Source organism: Squalius cephalus, assembly GCF_949319135.1.
Source record: "Squalius cephalus genome assembly, chromosome: 8".
NCBI lineage: Eukaryota > Metazoa > Chordata > Actinopteri > Cypriniformes > Leuciscidae > Squalius > Squalius cephalus.
In genome coordinates this window covers 5826939-5852891 of record NC_137129.1, presented here as the reverse complement: position 1 = coordinate 5852891, position 25953 = coordinate 5826939, and the positions used below count along the sequence as shown (strand labels likewise).

Genomic DNA, 25953 nt, shown 5'->3' with positions numbered 1-25953 from the left:
AAAATTCAACCCGCCTAAGTGACTGTGTTACACACCAGTGTTTAAATAATGTCAATCCCTGGTTATAAAATAGATAAATAAAAAGTGAAAGACTTGTACCAGTGGAGTCAAAGTCAGGGAAGTAATTGGGGCAGTACTGAGAAGTGTACGTTCCTGCGGGAGTGTCGTCCCAGCACAACCATCCATCCCATGTGCGGCTACAGTATGGACCTGAAGACAAGCACACAAACAATCAGGGCCAATTCCTCCGTGCAATTGCTCTTTGCACTTTGCGCAAAGAGTTTCTGATGATTCAATCTAAAACCTCTTCTGAGGCTCTCTGTTTTCACACCTGATTTGTTATATGGCTGGTCTCTGTTCATTTTCTCAAAGCATTTATATTGACCATCGATGATCTTCTTCCTCTCCTCCGCTTTCTGAGTCACTACAGGGCTGACCTGACTCTCAGCTGTAGGATCCATCTCCGTCTCTGTCTCTAAAAAGCCATGAACTGGTAACGTCTGAAGAAGAAAGCATTCGTTTTGAGATTACAGATAAAAGAAGTATCTGATTTTAGACCTATTGGATGATTAGGGGCCAAGCACTGAAGTAAGTGTCCGTTCTCTTTCTTCATGCTGGGAGTCTATATAGATATATATAAAGAAGTTGTGAAATTTAGCTCTCTAGTTGGGGAGAGTCTGATCATTCATGGCAAAAATCAATTCAAAACCTCACCAACAATTCAAAGTTGCACTGCTTTCTTTTTGCTTATAACTTTTGATCAAACGTTCAATGTGCCCAATGGTTTTGATTTCTGCTCAAAAAGATATTTACATCTCTATTGAAAACATACACTACCAGTCAAAGGTTTGGGGTCGGCGGGATTTTTTCTTAACGTTTTTGATAGAAGTCTCTTATGCTTACCAAGGCTGCATTCATTTGATAAAAAAAAAAAAAAACATAATATTGTGAAATATCATAAATTAAAATAAATGTTTTTTTATTACTATATTTTAAAATGTAATTTATTCCTGTGATGTCAACATAATTACTCCAGTCTTCAGTGTCACATGATCTTTCAGAAATCCTTCTTATGCTGATTTGCTGCTCAAGAAGCATTTCTGAATATTATCAATGTTGAAAACAGTTGTGCCGCTTAATATTTTTATATTTTTTAATTATTTAATATATTTTTGAATGTTTCTTTGATGAATAGAAAGTTTTAACAAACAACATGTCTTTACTGAATAAAGGTATTGAATTTTTCTCCTCAATATCATATCTTCACTAAATTTGTCTTAAATCATTTTCAGATCATTTTTGTCAAAAGGTGTTAAAGCTTTTTGATAAATCTATACTTTTTTTGTTGTTGATTTTTTGTGTGTGACACATTAACAAATTTGACTGCAAACATGCCAAACAGGAAGGGAAGTTCTGTCTTCGTAACATTTTGGCCTATAGAAACAATTACCTCGGGACAGCACCATCTAGAGGTCAAAATCATATCATAATAATTGATTAATTTGATAATAAATTGTAATAAATTTGGCCTTGACTTTACTGTATTTAGATTGTTTTGGTCTTACAGAATGCAATGATACCACTCTTTCCAGAGATGGACATATTGCATGTGCCTAAAATATTCGTCAGGTGTTCCCTAAGTCTATCATAATCAAGGACTATGCATGTCACAAGTTATTAAATGTTTTTTAAAACAAATTCAAAATGAAAAGCACTAATAGGCATATCCAAGACTATCTCAGCAACTCTTCGGTGTACTGACATGATTCTTAAAATAATTGATGCAATGCCCTGAATTTGGTGACACTTATTGATCAAAGGTTTTAAGCAATTGTGCAGTCTTTTGTTTAAATCTGCTTATGGCATTTAAACCAATTTTTAGTGTGCTATAATAGTGGGCAATATTTTACCTTAATTTTTTCCTTTGAGAATGTGAGACAGTGGGACCAGGTCTTATTGAGGGATGAACTGTGTACCCAGTTGCCAGATTCATCACAGTATTTGGTTACTTTTTCTGCAGGGAAAAGGAAAGTTTAGTGTAATGACTTAAGCTTAAAGATGTACTCACATTACACGATCTGAACCGTGCCTTTGACCCACAAAATCTGGTTCGCTTGACTTGTGTGTTCGCTCCATTTCGTGCTCGGGCCCGCTTGAAGAGGTCGGCTCGGGCATGGATTGATTGGGCTCGGGCACGGTATGCATGGTGTGATCGCCAACTGCGCCGAAACATCTTCTATTGCTTCTTGGATGGTACACTTTTTAATGAATTTGAGTATAATTAGGTTTATAACAGGCCTGGTTCTGCCATTATTGGTGAACATGAATTGTAGCTCACGCATCAGTTGTGGTAAACGGAAGCTCTAGCATGTTCACTTGATGTGCGAGAACCAATGAGGTTCATTCTCGTGTGCTAAGCTTCAGCAAGAACCAATGAAGTTTGTTCTCTCACATCACGCAGGTTCGGTTGAGCTTCTGTTTATGTTCGCTGATCAATGTTTATATGTGAATAAAAGCCTAAATTCAATTTGTTCATCATATAAAGCGATCGAGTCTCTCCATATGGATTAGTTTTACAATCTCTTTATGAACTTTTTGAAGCGTCAAATTGATAGTTGCGTAGCTGTGAATGGAGGAACAGAAATCTCTTTCATCAAAAATATCTTTATTTGTGTTCCGGAGATGAAAGAAGGTCTTACGGGTTTGGAACGACATGAGGGTGAGTGATTACTGACAGAATTTTCATTTTTGGGTGAACTTTCACTTTAAGTGCAATGTGAGTGCAGGCCAGAGAGGGAGTGGGGGGGGGGGGGGCAATCACGATCGGTACAAGGAAACCGTGCCTAGTGTGAGTACGCACTAAGCTGTTCCAGTGATTGACTCCAGCCCTCGGCCTCGGGAATCAATCAATCAGTGTCTTATAACAAACACAGTGAGCTGATTCTCAGGCAGAGAGATGTCTGTCAGTGAACAGAGATTGTCTGCTGTTATACCCTTACCTCAGCACCTTCATTTCACTGATATTTAAGAGCTTCTCACAGATATGGAAAAGCTTCTTTTGTCCTGTAGCTAAAATCTTTGTCCCCTTTAGAACAACACTACCCATCAGCTAATAAATTATTTTTGCACTTCTAATAAAAGCTCATATGAATGTTTCCAGACAGTCTGAGACCTTTTCATTATAGGGCTTCACTTATCATCCCAGTAGCCTGCGCTCGTGCTTTGGAATTATTTCTTTGGAGCAACATCTTGTGTTTCATAATAGTCAGACCAGAGACATGTAACAGATGTCATGCGTGCAGCCGAATCTCGCTGATTTGCAGTTTCTGGAGCGTTTCGGTCTGGATTGATCGGGAGTCTTACCCAAGGGGTCAAAGCTGGGGTAATCTGGGCAGTTCTGTGAGGCAAAGGTTCCAGCTGGGGTTTCATCCCAACAGAGCAAGCCATCCCAGAATCTGCTGCAAAACGACCCTATAAAAGTTAAATTAGACATTTAGTTAGACATTTTAAAGGGGTCGTTTCATGAGGACTCAAATGTTCCTTGATCTTTTGAGATCCAAGAGTTTATTGTACAATAAAAACATACAGTAACTTTCTGAACTCAATGTCCTCAGTAAAAGGAAACAAAACATTTATTAAAACTAAGCTGATGAAATGGCCAAACCTTGTGCTGTTTCTGGATGTGTGTAGCACCTGCCGCTCTGCATATCATTTTGAAGGATAACTAGGGTAACACTTGTTTTGTTTTTGTTAACATTAGTTAATGCACTGTGAACTAACATGAAAAAACAGTGAAATGCTGAATTTTTATTATCTAACGTTACCAAAGATTAAATGTATTGCTCATGGTTAGTTAATACATTAACTAATGTTAACAAATGAAACCTCATTGTAAAGTGTTACCAAACGGTTACCAAAATGCTTGAATGTTCAAAAAACACATTATTTTCACATTGTTGCAGCTCCTCTCTTCCCAGTCTGTCAGTAACGCTCCGTTTAGTTCCTGTTTTTATGATGCTCCCGAAAAGCTCAGTGTGCTCTGATTGGTCAGCTGGAGCAGTGTAATGTGATTGGTCAACCGCTTCGAGCGTGTTTCGGAAATGTCCCGCCCCTTACCATGACAGCGTTCGATCCGGGGTGTGGCAACAACACAATACTAACTAACTCAACCAGGCCACCTTTTTTTGCGTATGCCTTGGGCAGGAATTATTTAAACGAGGAATACTGTGACATGTTTGTTCCTTGAAGAAAACTCAAGACAACAATGGAGGTGTTTCAGGGAGTTCAGAAACAGTGACACTGATATAGAGAATAACTCCATTAGGAGTGACTTTTGTGCTTTACAGATATTTTTTTATGCTCAAACTGCATTAAAGAAAATGTAAAAAAAAAAAAAAAAAAAAGCATAATAGGTCATCTTTAAACTGGGATAGGAGAAAGTATTTTATCACACATCACCTTTTCGAGAAGAACCTTTATTGTTTCCCTGATCACTTTGTGATAGCTTTCAGCCATAAAGTGCTCCATTAACAGTCTTGGAATTTAACAAGGCTATGAAAAGATTAAGAGCACCATTGTCTGTTATTCAAATGAAAATGATCTGAAAAGAAACCTACCCGTTTTATTATGGGATCCATCTCGGCTCAGAAGCTCCAGACATTTGTACTGAGACTGGGTCATGATCAGTCTCTCTCCCTCCACTGCCATCACGACAGGAGTAAGGGATAAGTCAGCGCTGGGCTCTGTTTTTGTCTCTGTTGTTCCAGCCTTTGTTACATTCTGCAAAGAGAGATGAACTTGACCACAGCAGCAAGGATGAAAATTCAGTATTTAAAGAACTGGCTCTCGTTTAATTCACGAGTTGGAATTTAAATCGAATTGGGGATGTTAAATTGGAATTGAAATGAAAATGACATGAAGTGGACGTTACTGAATTGCAATTCAAATATATTCACACAGTCACACGTAAGGTTTGGAACAAAACATGAATAATTACATAACTACATTTTTTCACTAAATATAGATACATTTTGCCCATTTATTCCCTGATTTGCAGAAAACAATTTGATAAAAAATCAAATCAAATTAAATTACAGCAAAAACACATTTCAAATAGCTTTATGAAATAAATATTTACAACATAATTTGAGGTATCTTGGGAAATTACGTGTTCTTCAACACTGGTGCATAAAATAAGTTAATTCATAAAATGTTAAGGATTTATATATAAATTAAATACAAACTGCTATAACTAACATTTCCAACACTGACTATTATCTAATATGTTCATGGGTAATTTATACTAAAATGTATAATATACAATAGTGGCCAAAAGTGATGTCCGGACTAGGAAAATTGACATTTTCACCCTTTATTCAAAATATTATTAAAAATTTGATAAAGATTTTGCATAGTTGTCTTTGGAGTCAATTGTTTTATTTGTGATAACTCAATGAAACATGCCAAATAATTTTTGGCTAGGCCGTCATACAAAGAAATGATGAACACATGCAAAAACAAAAGAGAACCAACAAAATATTAATAAATGATTATGTTGTAGTCAATGTATGCTTTTTCCTGTGAGTTTTTTTTTTTTTTTTTTTATGGATTTTTTTTATTGCATAATAAGTAGCTGTAGTCTGCCTTTTTTTGGCAAATAATTTTGTCAGATAAATCACTAAACGTTCTTCCCTGATATTTAAAATATATAAAAAATTATATATATATATATATATATATATATATATATATATTAAAAAAAAAAAATATTTATAATATAAATAATAATTTTAATATATTATAATATAATAATATTTATTTATTATTTATTTTATTAAAATAATATTTTTCCTCGTATTTTCATGGATTAATCAAACTTGTAGGGTCATAAAAAACAAATATACCCTCCAGACGGCACTTGTTTTGGCCACTACTGTGAATCTATCCAGTTATATGCGTTTCTTTAAATGTTATTCCGTTTTCTTCTTCCTTACAATTCTGCACTGTTTTCTGCCTCAATTCAAAGTCAGGAATTAGACGGATTTAAAAGTCATTCTGTATTCATTTCTGAATGGCACACAACCTTCCACAGCAGAAACACCTCTATTTTCCCCCCTGCGACCTCAAATGCACACCTACTCAGTTCTGAGGACATCACATAGGCACTTGACATTTGAAAAGGTATGATTTTACACAAAAGAACCGACAGAAACATTCCTCTGCTCATATCAGTATTGTAAAAAGATAAGAAATCCTTCACAGAAATGGATGCCTTTCTAGAAGAGTTATAGGGATAAAGCTTTACCCACAAAGACAGGCTTGATATCAAAATTCAAAGCGCATCTCTAACCATTGTGTCACCAGTATGAGTCATCTTATATTCAATGGGAAGTCAAAGAGACAATTCAAAAGTACTTTACCTTTTTTCACCTTTTAGACACCTCACAGTAATGAATTCTACATTCATTTACGACTGAAACTTTGATGTTTTTGCGCAGAGATCTTTACTTTGGCAGAACCTCTCAAACCCACCTTCTCATTACTGCCATTAAACAAACTGAGAAAAGTCTTTGGCAGCTTCTTTAAGTGCTGTGCGTCTGTCTTACCTGCACGCAATAACGCATTTACAACACCAAATTCATCTGTGAGCTTTGCTGATGTCCCATGTAGCAGTTTAGCAGCCGTACATATGATGTCACTCCAAACTTTGAAGTAAATGACGTCATACATACGACCACCAGGCCACCACCCAAGTCAGTCAGGAAAACCATTTGTCCTTCAATGGAAAGTGGATGTCAAGAACGAATAAGATCATGTTTCAAAAACTACAATTTTATCTTGTAAGTCCTACAGGGAAAAAAGTATAGTGTTTTTAGACCCATTTTTTACACTTATTAATACCAATCCACACTCTTGCTCTCAGTTTTTGCTGTTCAGTCTAGCTTTAATTAAATGTCATTTCCCATTATACTTGCATTATGTTACATGCTATTCTGCAAGCTCATTACTTTTTCACTAAGTTAGATTTATTCACAGTCATGAGAAAGCTACTTCAAGGTCAAAAATAAACAGAGAGGACTTATGATTATATTAATAAGCACATACAATTAGCAAAGTAGGCTATTGGCTTGTTTGTGAGTTGCGGTGATACTATAGTGCTGATGTACTACATGCAGAAGGCCTCATACGCTCCTATTTCATCATTCTGACACAGAGTTGATACCAGCATTGGTGGAGCCACCATTTCATGCCTCAAGAGTTCTGCGGGTTTTCAGGTCACCTCCGCTAGTAATTACCAAACTGGAGCAATTAGTGAGTAATGTTTTTTTTTTCCTAGTGGATAGTGGGGGTTGGGTAATCAGGAAAGAATCATCCAATCACAGTTTACAAAAAAAAAAAACTACAATTTAGTGGCCAGGAAAAGTTGCACGTTTTAGCAATTGCAAGTTCAAATGGGTAAAATGTCTAAATGAATTCTAAATACAAGAATGTATTTTAGGCTAATTTCACTATGAGTGTATATAGTAAAAATGCATTACATTGAACAAACAATGAATGCGATGTTCTGGTCCACTCACCAAGATAAATGATGTCAAAAGCCATAGGGTCTCTTGCCAACCCATGTTCTCAAATCCTGGCTTTATCTGCAAACACAAAAACATAAGAGAATGCAACTGAGAATGCAACACACTGAGAACTCAAAGTTGACTAAAACATTCTACAAATCTATCTATCTATACATCAATACATCCATATACATCCATACATCCATATATATCCATACATCCATATATACATACACTCACCTAAAGGATTATTAGGAACACCTGTTCAATTTCTCATTAATGCAATTATCTAATCAACCAATCACATGGCAGTTTCTTCAATGCATTTAGGGGTGTGGTCCTGGTCAAGACAATCTCCTGAACTCCAAACTGAATGTCAGAATGGGAAAGAAACGTGATTTAAGCAATTTTGAGCTTGGCATGGTTGTTGGTGCCAGACGGGCCGGTCTGAGTATTTCACAATCTGCTCAGTTACTGGGATTTTCACGCACAACCATTTCTAGGGTTTACAAAGAATGGTGTGAAAAGGGAAAAACATCCAGTATGCGGCAGTCCTGTGGGCGAAAATGCCTTGTTGATGCTAGAGGTCAGAGGAGAATGGGCCGACTGATTCAAGCTGATAGAAGAGCAACTTTGACTGAAATAACCACTCGTTACAACCGAGGTATGCAGCAAAGCATTTGTGAAGCCACAACACGCACAACCTTGAGGCGGATGGGCTACAACAGCAGAAGACCCCACCGGGTACCACTCATCTCCACTACAAATAGGAAAAAGAGGCTACAATTTGCACAAGCTCACCAAAATTGGACAGTTGAAGAATGGAAAAATGTTGCCTGGTCTGATAAGTCTCGATTTCTGTTGAGACATTCAGATGGTAGAGTCAGAATTTGGCGTAAACAGAATGAGAACATGGATCCATCATGCCTTGTTACCACTGTGCAGGCTGGTGGTGGTGGTGTAATGGTGTGGGAGATGTTTTCTTGGCACACTTTAGGCCCCTTAGTGCCAATTGGGCATCGTTTAAATGCCACGGCCTACCTAAGCATTGTTTCTGACCATGTCCATCCCTTTATGACCACCATGTACCCATCCTCTGATGGCTACTTCCAGCAGGATAATGCACCATGTCACAAAGCTCGAATCATTTCAAATTGGTTTCTTGAACATGACAATGAGTTCACTGTACTAAAATGGCCCCCACAGTCACCAGATCTCAACCCAATAGAGCATCTTTGGGATGTGGTGGAACGGGAGCTTCGTGCCCTGGATATGCATCCCACAAATCTCCATCAACTACAAGATGCTATCCTATCAATATGGGCCAACATTTCTAAAGAATGCTTTCAGCACCTTGTTGAATCAATGCCACGTAGAATTAAGGCAGTTCTGAAGGCGAAAGGGGGTCAAACACAGTATTAGTATGGTGTTCCTAATAATCCTTTAGGTGAGTGTATATCCATACATCCATATATACATATATACATACATACATGCATACATCTATGATTTGACTAGGGAAAAGGAAGAAAAAACATCACAAATAATTCCATTTGTTCCTCATTTGGGTGATCCAATGCTGGGAATATTAGACGTCACATGCAGTAGACGTCACATAGGCATTCTCGATGAACTTCTAATGGTAAATTTTCCACTTTAGTAGACAGATCCTATATGATTGATTTAGTAGACACTTCCTATATCCTTGATTTGAATCACTCGTGTCACATACATTACTCAGGGTAAACTATAATTTATATATTATGTTGCAGTTCCTTGTAACATTACCAGCCATTGCTGAGTAATTCAATTTTATTTACTTGCCAAAGTCAATTTATTGTCTCATTTGGCTCTAGGCAAGTGTAAATTTTGGTCCCCGAGTATGATATATCAAGACTCTGGCTGTTAACCTACAGCACTGGCATGTCAAATCTGCTTTCATTAGCCCTCAGTGCCATGTAACATTTTTATATGTAGTAGGTCAAACCATCTCTGCCAACGTACCAGCAACAACATGCTAACGGTTCAGCTACTGTGTTCTCTACTCCATCAGCACTTTATCAACAGAAAACGCAATGGCAGTAAAGCAGAGAGGGGTGAGAAAGAGCTGCTGAGAGCCAGTTAGTCTCCTGTGTAACCGGGGTTCAGAATGTTTGCTCTCAACACCTCTCTTTAGATCACAGTGGGGGTATTTCTCTGATAGACAGACAGAAAGATACCAGGAATAGCAACTGAACCTCTGGATCCACTCAACAGTGTTGACATTACCTCAGATTATCCGCAGCCAGTTTTCCACAGACTATGGGGTTTGAGTGCTGATTTATTAGGATGTGGAGTGTGTATGTACCGCCTCAGGCCTCTTACTATGTTCTGTCATGACACATATCACGTTCAGAGAAGATATTTGGCTGAAATATTACTCTGGTTTTCTTTCCGAGCTGGAGGATTCCAAACTAAAACAGACCATTATTTTAAGAACAAATAAGAACAGCCTGAATCAATTCAACTCCTTATGCAACCGACTGTTGGGCATGCAGTCCAATGCCTTTAAAATGCAGTCACGCATCCCTTCAGGTGGAAGAAAAGTTGCCATATTTAGCCTTTACAAAGCAGCATGCAGTTAATTGAACACATGAACATATTAAACTACTGTTGAAAATCCATCATTTACCCACCCTCGAGTTGTTCATGCAGGTTTGGAACAACTTTAGGGGGAGTAAGTGATGACAGAATTTTCATTTTTGGCTGAAATTATCCTTTTAAATGTTTAACAGGGATCATTTTAAGGTTCAATAAGTTCAAATTAGTTACTCACAATGAAAAATCTTTCTAAAGCATTTATTAATCTTAGTTAATGCTAATTTCAACATTTTCTAATAAATTATAAAAAAATCTAAATGACTGTTAATGTTATTTAATGAACCTAAGCTAACATGAACTAAAAAATAACAGTTGCATTTGTATTATCTAACATTAATAAATACTGCAACAAATGTATTGCTCATTGTTATTTAATGCATTAACATTTAAATGGTTTCATTTTGTTCTGTGTGATTTAAAAAAAAAAAGAGCAAATTTGAACTGTTGTTAGCATCATGTTCTGACACACACATTGTTTTTCTGTCTCGCTTGGGACTTTTTATTGTGTTCTGTGGTTTTTATACTGATCTAATGACTTTTCTGCATTTTTATTCAGACATTACTAGCGTGTGTGTAGGCACTAACACTAACCCTAACATCCATGTTGGCAATTTATGGTTTTACCGTCCTCGTGGGGGCATTTGGTCGCACACACACACAGCCCACAAGTCCCTAGCGGACCATGCATTTCTCAGTAAATGGGGTAAGACATTGTTTACAGATCATTTATTTATATTCCAAACCCAGACGGAACGTTTAACAAAAGTCATTTGTGTTCTCTTCGTATGATGAAATTCAGTTATCATTGAAGCTATTTCCTATGCACCCATGCAATTTTTCTAAGGTAATTAAAGTAAATAAAACAGATTACTGGAGCAAATTACAAGAAAATACTATTTCAGTTTTGTAAACATTAAAATGTCTCAATGTTTAACTCAATGTGTTACTTGCCGTTTTATTGTAATTATATGAGAAATTGAATTCTTAGTTAAAAAAAATTAAAAGTAAATTCTACACAAAAAATGTATGCATTTGATGCAGTTATATATTTTTAAATGAGTGAGGCAAGTAAAGTCACTGTTGCATATATATGTTTCCTTCCGGTGTCAATTTACAGATATGAAGATGTATTCTGCTTCGAGTGTCATCCAAACCCAATAATTGCACATTATTTAATTTTATTCTGATGTGACAAAACACCTTGAAAATTCATTATGAACATTGAATAGCCATCTAGCCATTTTTAGATGTGAGCACACGGCCATGTTCGGGCTGTGGTCAGTGGCACAGGAAAAAAGGGATAAATCTGGCTTGCTTCGCTCTCTAATCATTGTTTCCCAGATAGCAGGAGGTCTGGTTTTTCAAACATCTACGACTGCGTGTATCGGGATGAAACTTAGCCAAGATAGAAATAGAGAATGGAGAAAAAGGAGAATGGATCAACTCCATATAAGTTCTGGTCATTAGCCAAGATAATTAATGTTTCTCTGTGAGGATGAATTAAAGCTTTTCTTCATGATGTTACCCAATAGGCTGAGTATTCCCTAAGTAAGCAAGACTGAAGACTGACTAAAACATTATTTTGGAAGTAAGATCTGGAATTTAAAAAAAAAAAAAAAAAAGATGTTGAATTATTAACGAACATTTTTTAGGAAAGCTTTTTTTAGAATGAAGGATGCGTGATGACACTGCTTTCTTCCCTAAACAGCTTTGAGAAATATTAATAAGGTTTGTTTGGGAAAATTACTTTTAATCCTTTAGTGATCGCAAATCCTCTGTGACAACTTCCTTAAAGCTCCATAAAATGGCTTAGTGAGGACTGATATATATAATAACCAATTATTTAACATAATCTCTGAAATACTTCATTCTTATTGAAGCTTTTAGCTTTGAAATCTCTTTAATGACCACTAAACTGTTTCAGGTCCCATGATGCTCATGCAATTTCTTTTTTCAACAAAAATAATGTTTTATTTATAAAGTGCCTTTCTCAAGTTCAAGGTTGCTTGAGAAGAGATATTGCCAAATACTAAAACTGAACCAAAATTATTCATTTCAAACAATATATCACACTATATCAAAATAAGTGCCCCTATTATGCCTTTTTTGTATATTACCTTTCATGAAGTTCACTGGTTGTGAATGTAAAAGGTCGGCAGAGTTTTAAAGATCAAAGTGCACGATAAATGGAGTTATTGTCTCCCAAAAGAAAGAACTGATTCTGAACTGCCTGTAATTCCTGGTCACAAACCTACATAGACTTGTAACTTTTGCATAATGGCGCTGACAGTGAACGACATCTACTTTGACCCGCCCTCAAACACTGTAGTTGTAGCTGAGGCCTGGAAGAGTTTGGTTTGTGTTGTCGAAATCTCAAGATGATGCTGTTTTCTGCGCTGCGAATGCAAATCCATTTATATGCACTTTCAAAGGATAAGACTGATACAGTAAAACCGACGCCATCGTTACTGTTCATATCACTGTGTACAAGTGCTGAGGAAGCCTCCAGAGCTGAACTTCAGATATGCTAATGAGCATTTCTCTTCAGACATGCACTTTAAGCAGTAGACCAATCACAACAGACTGGGCCATCTGACCAATCAGAGCAGAGTAGGCTCTCAGAAAGGAGGGGTTTAGAGAGACTGAATCCTTTATTGACCTATTTGAGGCACTTTGAGAAATGAGGTAAAGCTGCAATGTATTTTATAAGAAAATTAAAGTGTTTTTTGACCTTGGATGCACGTGAACCTTTTATAGGAGACTTCCAAAACAAAACTTGGAACCTTTAAAATAGCATTTTAAATGATTTTAATGGTTTAAATGGTTAAAATAATTCAAATGGTTTAAATTAATTATTTTAATTTAAATTGAAATACATTTTTTACACTTTCTTAAGGAAATGTGAGTAGTGTTTGTCTGTTATGGACTGGTTAAATTGGGTTAAGGGCATAAATAATTGATTCTACTTTTAACAGGATGAATGTATTGTTTGTAAAAATGTCTTTAGGGAAAGTATCATTTAAGGATACCTTGAGACCACCAAGTTGATCGAGATTGTAACTCGCACAAAATTGCAGTGTTCAATTTTCATGTATTTAACTTAATTCTTGTAAGCTGTGGAGGTTTCAGGGGGCCCATTGTGTGTTTTATTAAATCTTAATTATTAAATCTTCTTTATTAAATTGTATTTGGCAGCTGACTGCATATATACAAATGATGCACTGTATATACCAGGATAACTAAACCACACCACTTCATCTGACTTTACTTTTCTCTTTCATTGTACTGCTCTGTGCTCAGAGTTTCTCATCCTAAATGTGGAATGACAAAAATCGTCCAAAAAAACAAAGGAAAACTCCCATCAGAACAAAGCCTCTTTCAACTTCTCTATGCCGTCCCATGGGATTGTTCCAACAAAAAGATGTCCCTCACTATAAACTATATAGATTTGGGGGGGAAGACAAGTGTGGTCCACATCAATATCCTCTCCCATTTACAAAATAAGGCATAAATGAATTGTGAGCCATTACAGTCAACTGTGACAGAGCACCTCAGTATCGCCAAAGCACATGGGTATGAACGTGTAGTGCTATTGTGAAATGCTGTCATGACGCCAGGGCATGCAAACGGAGGACTGTTTCTTCCATCTGCCATTAGACCAGCCATTTTACTCACTGTAATATTGAGCTTTCCTGAGAGCATCATTTGTACTCTCAAAATCTGACCTTGTACTATGCATCACATCAAAAAACTGAAAAATATCTAACCATCTGAAGTACAGCTGAGGCACAAGCGGGTGAGGGCATCTAGGGTGTTTTGGTATATGAGAAGCACAACATTCTGAATCATTAACCCGGCTAATTCTGTCACTGAGCGAGATCCCCCTGAACAGCAATAAGCCATTAGCTGGCTTTAATAGGTGTCATATGTATATAGCAGCAAAATGGACAGGAGTGATATCAAACAAGAGGACAGGAAAATGCACTCAGAGGGATATCCATAATTCAGAGAGCACTTAAAATGCTGTGGCACTGGCGTGTTCTCTGCTCTTCCCAGATTAGGCTCTCAGTGCTGCGTGTACAGCGAACAGTAATGTGAATCAAGTGTAGGCACATACAGGTATCTCCTAAAAATAAAGTTTCTTTGGCATCGATGGTTCCATGAAGAACCTTGAAGAATGAAGAGGACCTGATCCATGTAGAACACCACAAAAGGTTCTTTGTAGTTAAAAAAAAGGTTCTTTAGATTTGTTAAAATCTTCACACTAAGAAAAAAAAGGTTCTTTTTAGAACTGTTCACTATGGAAGCTTGTTTCTGCCACAGAATAAAAAATAAAAAAAGGTAATTGCAATTTTTTATCTCTTAATTCTGACCCTTTTTTTTTTTTTAGAATTGTGTGATCTAATGTCACTGTTGCGAGTTGTCAGAATTGCGAGATATAAACTCAAAATTCTGACTTTTTTCTAGAATTGTGAGTTTATGATATTGTGATGGGCAAAAAGTCAGAATTGCGAGAAACTCAGAGTTGCACGTTTATATCACGCAAATCTGAGAAAAAAGTCAGATGTAAGATGTAAACTCGCAATTGCAAGAAAATCACAATTACCGTTTTTATTTTTTATTCAGTGGCGGCAGAAACAAGCTTCCATAGTTCACTGAAAGGTTCTTTGGGAAACCAAAAATGGTTCTTCAATGCCATCACTTTGAAAATCCTTTTGGAACCTTTATTTTATGGAGTTGTGGTTTCCCTTTAGCCTGGAAATCCAGACCTAAATCTAAAAGATTAATGGTCTGGCGTCGACTAATGAAAATCGGCCAGCTCGAGGGGCGGCACCAAGCATGGATTTGAAAATATCTTTGCACGCAATTGGATAACACTACGACCAATCACAACAATAAACCCCATACGCTACCAGCGGAGCTAACTGGTAGATTAGACTCTTGCTGTATCCGGTCGGCAAAACAGCAAAAACGTCCTTCTTGCAAAGGAACGATTTGAGCGGCGTCTTCTGTTCCTGTTTTAGATAAAAAGCCAAGTCTAACTCGTTCATTGTAGAGGCCAAAGCCGTTTCAAACAACTGGTGTTCATCCATAGCCATTTTGCAATGTTTACTAATGACTTCGACGTCACAGCGCTGTCGTCATCTCGCCTCTGGCCCGCCTATATCAGATAACCCGATGTGATTGGTGCAGCTCAGATCGAGGGGCATATTTAATGAGCATCATTACTCGACACCAGAGTAACTCGCTGAGCAAATTCAACTTGTGCTCTCGCGAGAACTCTGGATTTCCAGGGTAGTTTCCCTCTTCAATCCAGCTCAATTACACATATTACCCTTTGAGGAAAAGGACGTTGTTTGGTGTTTATTGAAAATCCAGATTTGCATTGTTCAGAGATCTGTAGTAATTTTATGTCTTGATGTGCAATGAGTTTGTGTACAATATATTGTATACAATGGTGTTGGAGCCAGACTTGCTTTCTTTATTATGGTTTGAGTCGAATTATGATAATGTGTTTTGTTAATAATAGTTTGGTGTGGTTATGTTGTATTTGTTTATATTCAGACTTTTGTTTTGCTTTAATATTGCTTTGGTTTTGCTTTTCTATGAGTGCAACATGGAGGTGTGCGTTACTGAACCCGCCCACCAGCAATCAGGTGACTGCAGCACCTGTTTTATGGGTTCAATCTAACACGGAGTTTAGAGTTTGTTTTGAAAGTGGCTAGCAAGGTGCAGCCGTATATTTTCTTTGACCGCTCATTTACCAGCTTGGGATTATTCACTAAAAGCTCCATCACCCTCCCTGTTGTACGGTAGGACTATAAAACCAATGGAAATTCAGGTACAATTATTCACACAACATTCAATAAAAAACATAAACGGAACGGACTTGAGGAGTTATGTTTGAGCGCGTCAGCGACTGGCTGCAACACTAAGAAATTACAAAGTCAAAGAAAATTGGCTTGTGTTGCCTGCTAACCTTAGAAAGAACTTTGAACATTTGGAAGAAGGAATTGTTTGCTTGAATTATGTTGTACCCGATCATCTGCTTGCAAATCTTAACATATCTTGGGCCTGCTACTCTGTTTGAATGAACTGAAAGTCGCTATTTTCAATGGACGCGCGTTTTTACGCATCCGACGTCATTTCATTGATAAAGTTTGTAGCGATCTCAGTTGAATGAATTAACAAGCCTACACGAACAAACCCGCACGTTGTGAATATGAAGTCCCTGACGTTTCTGTTTGAGATTTGGGATTGCAATGAGAAAATATTTGAGTTGTAAAACGAGATTAATTGAACATGGAGGAAGAGAGTCATGATAACGCTGATCAAAACGAGAGACTGGCAAAACTGAAAGCGTCTCGACGTGCAAAAATGGGCGTGTTGACGAGAAAGAAAAACGAAATCATGACATTAATGAATGATGTACAAAACGTGGAAACAGTCCAGTTAAAAATGGGAACTGAGTTTGATAAAGCTTATAATGACTTGCACTTAGTAAATGAGTCATTTAAAATGCTGTTGTCACCAAACAATGCTGAAATTGATCAAAATGAATGGTTTTTGCCAAAAATGACTCTCATAAATGAATTTAAAAATTATGCTGAAAAATGGTTTTCTCAAACAAAAATGACTGATGATGTGGCTGAGGGGGCAGAAAATGAAATTGCAAACACTGGTGACGCTCCTGTTATGGTCGATGCTCCTGTTACTGCTGATATTGCTGCTGGTCTGGATGATATTGGTCCCAAAGACAGTATTTCCCAAGTGAAATCAAAGCACTCATGGTCATCACGGTCATCTAAACATTCCTCACGGTCATCAAGGTCTTCTAACTCATCCAAGTCGTCTATTGCTTCTCTTAAAATGCAACTTGAAGGTGAACAAGTGGAACTGGTTGTTAAAGCAGAAGCTCTTCAACAGAAGCAAGCTCTTGAGAGAAGGGAAGCTGCACTCAAAGCTGAAAAGGAGGAGCTTGAGTTAAAAACTAAGATGGCTGTAAATACAGCAAAGTTGAACCTTGTGAAAGGATACGAAATGCAACATGTTGTCCCTGAAAGAATGAATCAAAATGAGAATATAGAAACTGGAGTGTCTCAACAGGCAGCTGGAACAGTCAACTCTGACCATCATACTTTTGATGAGGACGCAGAACAATTAACACCTGTGTTCACACAACTGCCATTAATTCTGGAAAGGAACGTACCATACAACTTTCAAACAGCTACATCCACTCAAAGGAAACCTGCCATACCAGCAAAGGATGTATCTGTTCGTTCAAAAATCCCCCCTTTTCAGACTCATTATGCACCTTTGGATCCTAGTTACATTGCACCTGCCAGCCTACCTCCAGCAGGTGGCAGTAGAGAACAGAGAAATGTTGCATCTCATCAGAATCCAAAGCCTTCTACTTCTCAAGCTCTACCAAATATTCAACATGCATATGCAGCACGTGGTGCAGATGCACGTAAAGCTGCTGACCATTTAAAACTTCCACAAGATAAACAATACCAACAACCTCCAGTGTTGCAAAACCCAATCAAAAGGAATGAATTTGACGATGTCATGACTCTAATGGAAAAACAAAACAAAATGACAGAAACTTTCATTACACAACAAGGTCAACACTCCTTACCATCAGTTGTAATTCCCGTTTTCAAAGGTGATCCTTTGGACTACCAATTCTTCATAAGAGCTTTTGATTATGGAATTGAAAAGAAAACTAAAAACAATCAGGATAGGCTGTATTTTCTGGAGCAATTTACAGCTGGCCAACCCAGAGAACTTGTGCGCAGTTGCCAATTCATGGATCCGGAACGAGGTTATGCCAAAGCCAAGGAACTTCTCAAACGACACTTTGGTGATGAACACAATATTGCCACTTCATATTTGAATAAAGTGCTCAAATGGCCATTGATCAGATCTGAGGATGCAGATGCATTACAAACTTATTCTGTGTTTCTCAATGGTTGTCTGAGTGCTATGTCTTCTGTTCAGTACTTGGAAGAATTGGATCATCCAACTAATTTGAAGGCCATTCTCAGTAAGCTGCCATACAAAATCCAAGAACGATGGCGAGTAAAGGCTTATGAATTACAGGAACGTAATGGCCGTAGAGCAACGTTTTCAGACTTGACAGACTTCATAACCCAACAATCTAGGATTTTGTCACATCCGTTGTTTGGAAGTCTGAATGCCACACAAGCGAGAAAACCTGAACCTGCACAGACAACAATGCTCAAAGAAAGAAGGCCCAGACATGGATTTACTGGGTTTGCAACCAGTGCGGAGCCGGTGAGTAGCAGCAGTCCTGTAATACAAAAGAAAATGGTGAAAGAGTGTTTGTTTTGCCGTGCAGATCATCATCTAAGCTCTTGCCAACAGCTGAAAAGCAAAAATCATGAACAGAAATTGGAATTCCTTCGGAAAAAAGGAGTATGTTTTGGATGTTTTGATGTAGGTCACATGAGCAAGCATTGCCAAAGTAGGCTTACCTGTCATGTATGCTCTCTTAAGCATCCTACTATCTTGCACATCAACAAGACCAGTGTGCAGAAGAATGACGGGGCTATAGCCAATGTTCAGACCTACACAAGTCAAGCAGACATGTGGAGAGAAACTGGGGCCGGAGACACGGCATGCAAGCTTGCCATAGTGCCGGTTAAAGTCAAACTAAAGAAAAGTGACAAAGTAATTTGCACACATGCCTTTATGGACCCTGGGAGCTCTGCAAGCTTCTGCACCGAATCCCTTCTGAGGCAACTGCAGACAACTGGAAAAAGGACAAAAATCTTGTTAAGAACAATGAACAAGGAAAAAGTTGTTGATACATCTGTGGTGGCAGACATGGAAATTAGTGGACTGGACAATGATGACTTCTTTGACTTGCCAGAGATATATTCGCACCCTGACATTCCTGTAAAGGCTGAAAACATCCCCAATCAGGAAGATATTGCTCAATGGGAATATCTCCACGATGTGAACATTCCACAGATAAATGCAGAAATTGGTCTACTCATCGGAAACAATGTTCCTAAGGCATTGGAACCATGGCGGATAATTAACAGCCAGGGAAATGGTCCCTATGCAATAAAAACAACTCTGGGATGGACAGTTAATGGACCGTTCATGAAAAGCACGTGGAAGGATGTTACTGCAAACAGAATTTCTGTAGTGAAAATTGAGGAATTGCTGCAGCAACAAATGAAAGTAGATTTCCCAGAGCGCCAGCAGGTGGAGCATTTGGAGATGTCTCAAGAGGATAAAATGTTCATGCAGTTGGTCTCTAACTCTGTGAAACTGCATGAAGGACATTATAGCATTGGACTGCCCTTGAAGGATGCAGATGTGGCATTTCCCAATAACCGCTGCCTTGCTGAGCAACGAGCTATAAGTCTAAAGAGGAAGATGTTGAGAAACAACAAATTCTATGAGGACTATAAAAAATTCATGGCTGAAACTCTGAGAAAAGGCTTTGCAGTCCAAATACCATCAGAGGAGGAGCAAAAGAGGACAAATGAAGGACGAAAGTGGTATATTCCTCACCACGGGGTGTACCACCCTAAAAAACTCAAACTGAGGGTAGTATTTGATTGTGGAGCTACCTACCAAGGTGTGTCTCTAAATTCGCGACTTCTACAAGGCCCGGATCTCACCAACAATCTCATTGGGGTCCTCACTAGATTTCGCCAAAATCCTGTTGCCTTCATTACTGATGTTGAAGCCATGTTTCATCAGGTGCATGTATCCGAGGAAGACTCGGATCTCTTGAGATTCTTGTGGTGGCCTGATGGGGACTTGGACATGGCTCTTGAAGAATACAAAATGGTCGTGCACATCTTTGGGGCTACATCTTCTCCAAGCTGTGCGACTTTTGCATTGCAGCAATGTGCCAGAGACAATATTGGCAAATTTGACCCAGATATTACACATACTGTGCTCAGGAATTTTTACGTGGACGACTGCTTAAAGTCTGTGAATACCGAGCAAGAGGCAGTACAATTTGCAGGACAGCTCACCCAACTGTGTGCCTCAGGTGGTTTCACGCTGAACAAATGGGTTAGTAATAGCCGAACATTGCTTGCATCCCTTCCAGAGCAAAGCTTAACCCAGGAGTTGAAAGACTTAGACTTGGACAAGGATGCATTGCCTATTGAAAGAGCTCTTGGAGTTCAATGGTGTGTGCAGTCTGACTCGTTTGTTTTCAAAATCCAACTCAAAGACGTTCCATTGACAAGAAGGGGCTTGTTGTCTATGATAAGCTCTATATATGATCCTCTAGGTATGTTGGCACCTGTCATCCTCGTTGCAAAACAGGTACTGCAAGAACTGTGTGGCTTGAAGCTAGGATGGGACGACCAAATACCTGAACATCTGGAAAAAAGATGGATGACATGGGTATCCAACCTGTCTCTATTAGAGAATCTCCAAGTTAGGAGATGCTTCACACCTGAGCAGTTTGGAGGCCTCATATCTGTACAGCTTCATCATTTCGCAGACGCGAGTGAGAGTGGTTTTGGCACTGTATCTTACCTACGGCTTGTAAATCATGAGCATGAGATTTGTTGTGCCTTTATCATGGGCAAGGCCAGAGTGGTGCCATTGAAACCTATTACCATCCCAAGGCTTGAGCTCACAGCCGCTGCAATGGCAATACGAATGGACAAAGTGCTGCAAGAAGAGCTTGAACTCCCTCTGGAGCCTTCTGTTTTCTGGACAGACAGTACCTCTGTACTTAAATACATACGAAATGAAACATCTAGATTTCGTACTTCCGTTGCCAACAGAGTTGCCATCATCCGCGCAGCATCGGAAGTAACACAGTGGAGGTATGTTAAAGGCACTATAAACCCTGCTGATAGTGCATCAAGAGGCTTGTCTGCAACACAATTCTTACAATCTAAATGGATACAAGGCCCTGCATTCTTGCAGCAACCGGAGGTAGAGTGGCCACAGTTCCCAGAGATCACATTGACACAACACGATCCAGAAGTGAAAGTGTTCACTATCAGTATTTCCACCTTGGACGAATCTGCAAAAACAATCACAAAATTCATCACTCACTACTCAGACTGGCATCGTCTACGCAAAGCTGTTGCCTGGATGTTGATGATAAAGGAAGAACTGAAAAGGATTTGCAAAAAGAAAAAGGAAAGTAAAGAGCCACTTGAAGTGAAAGGATGCAGTAAAGGTTTACTGTGTGTGGAAACATTGCAGGATGCTGAAAAAGCTATAGTGCAATTCTGTCAATCTATGGAGTACAAACATGAACTGGAATGTCTGACAAAGGGAATGACTGTGAAAAAGAACAGTCACATACAAAAGCTTACCCCTACTCTTCAAGACGGTGTAATAAGAGTCGGTGGAAGGTTGGTAAGGTCCGCAATGCCATCTGAAGCTAAGCATCCAGCCATTCTGCCAAGACACCATCATGTGACGACACTCATTATTAGGCATGCTCATGAAACTGTCGGACACAGTGGTCGAAACCTTACACTTTCACGTTTAAGACAGAAGTATTGGATACCAAAGGCCAACTCTGCAGTTAGGAATGTGATCAGCAAATGCGTCCACTGCAGAAGAGAAAGCTGTGTCAGAGTTAAACAATATATGTCGGACTTGCCTCAAGAAAGACTATCACCGGATGAACCACCATTTACCAATGTAGGCATCGACTACTTTGGACCTTTTGAAATCAAAAGAGGACGGACTACGTTGAAACGGTATGGTGTGATCTTTACATGCTTAAACATCAGAGCCGTACACTTGGAAGTCGCCCATACATTGAACGCTGACTCGTGCATTAATGCTATACGGCGATTTATTGCCAGACGAGGTATGGTCAAGACCATCAGATCAGACAATGGGACGAACCTCGTAAGAGCAGAACGAGACTTGCGAGAGTCCATTCAAGATCTGGACAATTCAAAGATCCATGCCGCATTGCTCAAAAAGGGCATATCCTGGACTTTCAACCCACCCACTGGATCCCATCATGGTGGAATTTGGGAAAGACCAATAAGAACTGTCAGACGCATTCTTAGAGCCCTGTTGCAAGAACAGGCTCTGGATGAGGAAGGATTGGCTACTTTACTGTGTGAAGTTGAAGCCATAATCAATGACAGACCCATTTGCAAAGCTTCTGACGACCCTCTAGACTTGGAGCCTCTCACACCAAACCACCTCTTACTTCTTAGAGGAAAGCCTTCCCTACCACCTGGTGTATTCAGCTCAAATGACTGCAGTGGCAAGAGGAGATGGCGCCAAGTGCAGTATATGGCAAATCTTTTCTGGAAGAGGTGGACCAAAGAATATTTGCCAGAGTTACAAGAGAGACAGAAGTGGACAACAAAACAGAGAAATCTTGCTGTTGGAGACATTATATTGATAGTGGATGACTCTGCTCCAAGGAACTCGTGGCTCATGGGCCGCGTAACCCGAACTTTGCCAGATAGAAGGGGGTTTGTGAGACAGGTAGAGGTGCAAACCAAGGCCAGCACCTTGATACGGCCGATCTCAAAACTTGCCTTACTTCTGGAAGCCACTGATTGAGATTGACGAACCTTCTTTCTTCATGATGAACTGATTTTTTATGAACTGATGCGTAGCATCTACTAAAAAAAAAAAAAATCTAACAAAAAAAGGAGTATGTTGGTAAGCTGTATGTACATTTCTGTAAATATTATCTGTCTCCTATAGTATGTTTGTAATTGTACTGTTTTTTCACAGAACAATTAGGGGCCGGTATGTTGGAGCCAGACTTGCTTTCTTTATTATGGTTTGAGTCGAATTATGATAATGTGTTTTGTTAATAATAGTTTGGTGTGGTTATGTTGTATTTGTTTATATTCAGACTTTTGTTTTGCTTTAATATTGCTTTGGTTTTGCTTTTCTATGAGTGCAACATGGAGGTGTGCGTTACTGAACCCGCCCACCAGCAATCAGGTGACTGCAGCACCTGTTTTATGGGTTCAATCTAACACAGAGTTTAGAGTTTGTTTTGAAAGTGGCTAGCAAGGTGCAGCCGTATATTTTCTTTGACCGCTCATTTACCAGCTTGGGATTATTCACTAAAAGCTCCATCACCCTCCCTGTTGTACGGTAGGACTATAAAACCAATGGAAATTCAGGTACAATTATTCACACAACATTCAATAAAAAACATAAACGGAACGGACTTGAGGAGTTATGTTTGAGCGCGTCAGCGACTGGCTGCAACACTAAGAAAATACAAATGGTGAAATCTGTCCGCGCTCCACTATGAAAATGAAATGAAATTCCAATTGTAATAATTCTACAACTGTCAATTGTATTCCATGACAGTCATTTTGAATTGTTGGTTTATGTACCCATGCAAAAGGATGGTGCTTTTTTAGCACCTTGCACCATGAGTGTCACAGTTTAAGCCCCTGTGTTAACACATTTCGAGTTGCTTTTTTGAATGCAAAAATTAATTCCTGCATGAACAACAAAAACATTTCATCATATGATATCATTTGTTAATCTGAGATGTAATATGTAATCATACACAAAATAACGTGATCATCAACATTAAACAGTATATAAATCAAAACTGCTATGCAATGTTAATGAATGAAATGTCGTCCCAGGACGAGCTATAGGACATCTACTCCATCCATGTTTTGATCATTGTTCTGAACCCCATCTGAATGTAGTCTTTGACAAAAACATGATTTTCTCAGCTTTTTTGCTCAAACTTTTTTTTTATGAAACTTACCCACATTCAAGTGTTGATAAATAAAAAAGAATGCATGAATCTAGAATACAAAGTTTTTTTGGAGTTTGTTTTTTAAAAGCAGAGGCTCTGTTCTTTCTTTTGATATATTGCATGTTCAGATATTCATACAACAAAATATTCTGGGGGCCATGAATTTTTTGTGAAAATGGTCAAAAACTCTGGCGGTTGCTGGTGACGAAAAAAACGCTGGCAGGGAAAGAATTAAGGTTCTTTATGGAACTATGTGGAATACGTATTGCATTTACCTATTTATTTTATTTATTGAATTCCATACTCTAAACAGTCATATTCCAAACAGTCATTTGAGAATAAAACTACTGTCGTCACTCTCTACCAAGCATTTGCAGGCAATTCACACCCTGTCAAAGAGATACAACTCCATGGCATGTGATAACACACAAATAAACATCATATGAGACGGGAAGGTCTCTTAAGACCTTTTCCTCAGCTTCCCCTCAGGATAAAAGACCATTAAGAAAATGCCGCAATGGACCTTTATATTCCATCCGCGTGCTGCACAATATACCTCTTTACCAGGCAAGACTGACGCCTTCAGTTATATGTGTATATTGATTTGTGATTATTCTGCTGCAAACTCCATCATCAGACAGACTCTGCCATGTCCGTTCTTCACACAATTTAACCTTAAAAACTGCAGCTGTGTGATTTCACTGAATGGAAGCCATGCACCTCTTCCCAGGCTCAGCTAGCACCTCCTGATTCATGGCTATATATATATATATATTTATCTTCTCCAAATCGAGCCCTCTGTTGTGACGAGGTGCGTTAGCACTTAATCCATCTTGGCCATCGAGATTGGAGCCAGCCAAGAGCCACATGTGCTCCAGCTGTTCTTGACACAAACCCAACAGCAGGCGTTCACAGACACCGGCCAGGTGCGAGAAGACGGCTGGCAGCAAAGCTAAAGGAGAATAAAAGGAAATGGATAGGGGAGGGAGACCGCATGGCTTGTCAGCTCTTGAATGCAAAATGGCCCCTTTTTTATAGTCCCAGTGTCCCGTCTGCTTTATGAGGGACATACGGAACAAAGCACTGCCACTACGCTGATGATGGATCTCTAATCTTTATGGCCTTCGGAGAGTCAGATAGAGTTTAAAGAGGAGTTTTAAACTGAGTCTCTGTAGCCTCCATCTATCTGGGCCACACGTCTCTCCATCATTCACAACTGCAAATTGGATTTGTACATTGTTTTTCACAGCAAAAAGTGTAAAGAATGTGATACAGGATTCAATTATAACACTGCCTTCAGTTTTTCACATAAAAGGTCTGCCTGTCGGAAACTAACTGTGTATTGGATCAAGAATGAGAAAGATATACTATATTCATTTAAATCTATAAATGAGTTCTCTAACAGTCAATACAGGTACATTTACACATCTAAAGTAGCATCATTGTGCCAGTAGGATAGCCTGGTTAAAACCAGACCATTCTCAGTAGTAACTGAGTTATGGTCTGGCAAAGCTTCATTAATAACTCATTTCCAAAGGGGCGTCACCAACGGACGTCGCTCAAATGCCTCTGGGCGCAATTGGATAGACCTAAAACCAATCAGAGCGATCGTCATCATGTAAAGCCATATGCTGCGTCCCAATTCGCCTAAGTTACACTACGTACTCTTTTTGTGAAGAAAAGGTATTTACTTTTGAATGTGTAGCAAAAAAGTAGGCAAGCTTTGGGACATACTACTTCGTCATCTTTATCAGACGGATCTGTCGCGTGCATCCTGTCACTTAAACTGCCCTGTCAATCATCTTGTCACGGTTAAAATCCTCTATTAAATCTAATTTAATTTCCTACCATTTTGGAGAGAAATGTAGTAGCACGTTCATCTGCCAGTGGGTCTTTCATGGAGACTGTCCTCATGTGTTTGCAATTTGAATATAATAATGCATTTAAAAGTTGGTGCGCTTCACCAACGGACGTCGCTCAAATGCCTCTGGGCACAATTGGATAGACCTAAAACCA

The 25953-nt window shown here is 38.7% G+C and overlaps 1 protein-coding gene across 1 annotated transcript in view; it reads right to left on the bottom strand.

The window, feature by feature from the left end:
- calcr (calcitonin receptor) overlaps positions 1-25953 on the bottom strand; it is a 61348-nt gene that overhangs the window by 22026 nt on the left and 13369 nt on the right. The window contains exons 2-7 of the mRNA XM_079878229.1: positions 7578-7643; positions 4617-4779; positions 3364-3471; positions 1911-2014; positions 332-500; positions 100-210 (exon numbers count right to left, since the gene is read on the bottom strand). Of these exons, the coding sequence (XP_079734355.1) occupies positions 100-210; positions 332-500; positions 1911-2014; positions 3364-3471; positions 4617-4779; positions 7578-7622 (700 nt within the window). The 5' untranslated portion in view covers positions 7623-7643. The remainder of the gene's footprint in view (positions 1-99; positions 211-331; positions 501-1910; positions 2015-3363; positions 3472-4616; positions 4780-7577; positions 7644-25953) is intronic.